Below are 4,448 nucleotides of genomic sequence, written 5' to 3' on the forward strand. Positions count from 1 at the left end.
GAGCATACTGGCTTCATTCCTTGCGAGCTTACGTATGTCCTCAGCAGTTTTCATATTACAAAATATGTCTGGTCCCTTGACTGCCCACCAAAAAATAGCGAATAGGAAAAGACAACTAGCTCAGAATTTGTCTTTATAAGCATGAAAAGGAAAGGAGCAAGTGTGGTTGTGTGGCTAAGAAGCTTGCTCACAAACCATGTGGTCTTGGGTTCAGTTCCACTGCATGACACCTTGGGCAAGTGCCTTCTACTCTAGCCAAGGCCGAACCAAAGCCTTCTGAGTGAAGTTGGGAGATAGAAACTAGACAAAACCTGTTGTGTCATGTGTGTGTGTGTGTGTGTGCATGCATGTGTCCCCCCCCCCCTCCGCCGTGTCTTGACATCATGTGATGGCTATAAATGAGCATGACCATCATACAAGTGGTGATATCTGTTTCCAGTCCTCTGTGAAGAAACATACCTGGCCATTGGAAAATAACACTTTACTTGGAAACAGGTGAGGGTTTGTGACAAGAAGGACATCTGGCCATAGAAAACCAGCCTCAACAAATTCCATCAGACTCATACGAAGCATGGAAAAAGTAGACATTAAAAGATAATAAATGATGAATGAATGGAAAGATCAACATAAAAGGAGGGTAAAATCAAATACTTACCAATTCTGTAAATTTGTACGACAAGCCATAAGTCTTTCTCCAATGGAAGATCCTTGGGAAGAAAATAAATATTCTAATAAAAATCTTTACAGTTTTGTAAGAAACAATGTAAAACAGGAATTTTAATGCTTCCAGGTAAAAGACTTTTTCTCTCTCCATTGCTTTTTATCAGAATAGCCTCTGGGAGTACAGAGAAATAAGGAAGTATTAAAAGACTAGTGAGGAATATAAGAGCTGCTGTTTATTAACCTCTTCATTACCAACTTGGCTGAAACCAGCTCTGTCTCTGAGTACAAATGCCTTAAAATCTTCCACCATACCTTAGTCACAATTTATTTTCCTAACACTAGCTGAATGATAACTAAGTTATTTTAGTAAATTCTTTGTTATATTTAAAATAATTAAGAGAAAAACAGAGCATCTCACAATAAATACAGTAACGAAAGGGTTAAACTTGAGTTAATGCCACTGTCATGTAATCAGTATAACAGAAATAGCTTTGGTGCTTATCTTAGCTTTGAGAAGGTTACACATAAGTAAGTCTGTTAGAGATTTTGGTCATGAATAGATTTAAGCCAAGTAAAATATCATTCAATAATTTGGTACCAAGAGGCCAAATAGTGAACTGTTGGGATACCTTTTATTGCTAAGAAATCTAGATGATAGAGATTTAAGGGCCTTTTTTTGCAGGGGGAGCATCACAGTGCTGGTGATAGGGAAAGAAAAGAAAGCCAAATTTCATTAACAGTTCTGGCTCACAGCTACATGCATGGAACAGGGACATGTTTGAGGGAAATTTCCTCAAGTTATTTGAGACGTTGCTGAAATGAGTTTGAAGAGATTCTTTGTACACCAATTCAATTTTACCCATCACACTAATGATGGTAATGAAAGGAAGGATGATATGAATTTAACAAAAGAAGAAATTAATTTCAAACAATTGAATTAGATTTGTATAAAATAGTCTTCTATTGAAGTTGCTGAACTTACCAAAAATAGACCATAGCAGTTGTTTAGTTTTTCAATGGGTTGAGTCATTCCTTGATCATTAATTGAAACAAGGAAACGTTCACTGGAGCATGAAGAAAAAAAAGAGAATGAAATTAAAAATTTATGATTCTAACTAACCAGACAGAATGAAACAAAATTTATTAGTATCACCATCAATCTCGATGGCTTCACAGCATTCTCTGCCTCTTCACTCTAATAGTGATATTTCTCCATGCACCAAGATATTATGGCCTCTCTCAACTCCATGGATATCAATTCCTGTTTCATTTATTCTTTATTATAACCATATTGCTTATAATAATGATTTCTTAAAAAAGACACCAGGCTGATCACAAATATGTTGGAACAGAGTAAAGTTGATTAAACTGACCCTATAATAATATACATAGATCCCAGAGACATGAACAGGCATAATGTATATACTGAGAACAAAATAGACATGGCTTTTTTCAGGTCAGATATGCCCCACACATATTTGAATTGCTCTCATGTTTGTTTATTCTTCACTGTTGCTTTGGGCATCACCCATATGTTTTGTTTTGACTTGGGATTTGAAGCACAAATTCAGTAATTAATATTAATTGATTTCTTATAAAGTTAAACTATCCAGTCTGTTTAGAGTTTTTTGCTGAGTATCTGGTACTCAAATGCCTTAACTGTTGCACCCGAAGAAACAAAAATAGAAAAATTATAACTTTGATATACTGACCTGATGAATTTCAATTCACTTGCATCATAAATGGAAAAATAGAGTTCTTTATCTTCACTTAGACTAGAAGGAAAGGTCTTGAAGTTGACAAGAATGTTGGCAATATTAAGCATTCTGCCATCATTGCTCTCTCTATCATATTTTGATGTCTGCAATTAGAAAAGATAAACTTGGAAATTCTCATAAACTCGACCTCTCATCCAAGAAGAAATGTAATTTACAGTTTAGAAACTGCTTTTAAAGAAAGCAACATTTGGAAAACATAAAGCACCTAAATAGTATTGCAGGAGAATAATTTTGGTTAAATCTAATTGGTGTCACAGTAGAAGAATCTTGGTTTAGTCTAATTGGCATTGTAGTATTAGTTTGTCCATTGCTGTCAATAATGACCAAGGACATCACATGGGAGAAGATGACAGGGCAAGTTGTGTCCACCTATGGCCAATCAGTTTGATGCATGCACGAAAGGATGTGCCACAGGTCAGGTATTGGTGGTCAGTTGGGACTGAGAGCAAGGAGTTGCTGGGCTTGTGTAGTTTGGGTTTTCTTTCTGGCCCTGCAATCCTATTCTATTGTTTTGTAATGTTATATGTTGATTTTTTTTGTAGAAGAAACACAAAGAAAGAGAAATCTGGAGAGCTAAAACCAACTTTGCCTTTCATCCAAAATAAAGTATCAGTCATGTACTGAGGTCAATGGTATCAACTAACCCCTTTCCCTTTAATTGCCTCAATCTGGTACTTAACAGATGCTTTATTTTATTGACTCCCAAAAGGATAAAAAGTGAAGTTGACCTTGGCAGGGTTTGATCTCAGAAAATAAAGATCTGCAAGAAGTGCCACAAAGCACTTCCATCTGAAATGTTTAATGACTGCTAACTTGTAGTAGTAGCAGCAGTAGTAATAGTAGTTGTTGTTGTAGCAGCAGCAGTAGTAGTAGTAGTAATAATAATAATACTTTCTACATCAGGCCTGAAATTTTGGGGAGAAGGGTGGTCAATAATACTGACCCTAGTACTTGCATCATCAACCCCAAAAGGATGAAAGGCAAAGTCAACCTTGGGGAATTTGAACTCAAAGCATAAAACCAGAAGAAATGCTGCCAAGCATTTTGTCTGGCACGGTAACGATTCTGCCATCTCATATCTAATTCTTTGACTGACCATCTCCAGCCAGTCCAACATTTAGCCACATTGAAATAGCTTTGTTTACAATTATTTATTATTATGGCCAGGTTCCAACCTGGGCCGCAGCAACAAAGTCCACCTGCCACGCTCCTTCGTCCAGCATTACTGTCCCGTGGTCTTGGATACAAAAGTAGAGATGGAAACAATGAAAACCTGAGTTTGGCAGATAAAACAGAGTTTGGTGATTCTTAGCATTACCACAACAACATCAAATAGACATGGCTTCATTCGAACAGCAAAAAATTGATTCTGTGCTGAATAAATGCTTACTTAAAAAAAAAAAATCCTTTTGTCTTGCAGGGTTAGACGTTACTCTCATACTTCACAATTAAGTAATTAGTTCTAAGAACCATATTTAGCCGTAAAAAACAAAACAAAACAATTCCATGAAAATAGGTTACAAAATTTTCAGAACTCTGGTAACAGAGAAGTGGAAAACAATCCTTTCTGAGCCACTCCTGTTCCCTGCCCAACACACTGATATTTACCATTCTGGTTCACTGGTCCCTACATTCAACTCTATCCCAATCTCTAACCATCTGTCACTTTTCTCTCATTCTAAAATCAACCTATCCCCTTACTTTTCCTGATTCTTTTATTTGTTTCAATGATTTGACTGTAGCCATGCTGGAGCACCACCTTTAGTTGAACAAATCGACCCCCAGGACTTATTCTTTCCTAGTACTTATGCTATCATTCTCTTTTGCTGAACCGCTAAGTTACAGGGACATAAACACACCAACATCAGTCGTCAAGTGATGGTGAGGGGACAAACACAGATGCACACGCACACACACACACACACACACACACACATACATACACGTTTCCATCTACCAAATCCACTCACAAGGTTTTGGTCGGCCTGAGGCTATAGTAGAGAACAC

The 4,448-nt window shown here is 36.9% G+C and overlaps 1 protein-coding gene across 11 annotated transcripts in view; it reads right to left on the bottom strand.

Annotated features, from left to right (window-relative positions):
- The window catches only part of LOC106870442 (dedicator of cytokinesis protein 3), a 274,705-nt gene that overhangs the window by 147,980 nt on the left and 122,277 nt on the right, over nt 1-4,448 (bottom strand). For all 11 annotated transcript variants that reach the window (XM_014916529.1, XM_014916531.1, XM_014916528.1 and 8 more), the window contains 3 exons: nt 2,376-2,524; nt 1,646-1,727; nt 656-707 (listed from right to left, as the gene is read on the bottom strand). In XM_014916529.1, coding sequence (XP_014772015.1) covers nt 656-707; nt 1,646-1,727; nt 2,376-2,524 — 283 coding nt within the window. The remainder of the gene's footprint in view (nt 1-655; nt 708-1,645; nt 1,728-2,375; nt 2,525-4,448) is intronic.

The sequence above is a fragment of the Octopus bimaculoides genome, chromosome 6 (genome assembly GCF_001194135.2).
Source record: "Octopus bimaculoides isolate UCB-OBI-ISO-001 chromosome 6, ASM119413v2, whole genome shotgun sequence".
NCBI lineage: Eukaryota > Metazoa > Mollusca > Cephalopoda > Octopoda > Octopodidae > Octopus > Octopus bimaculoides.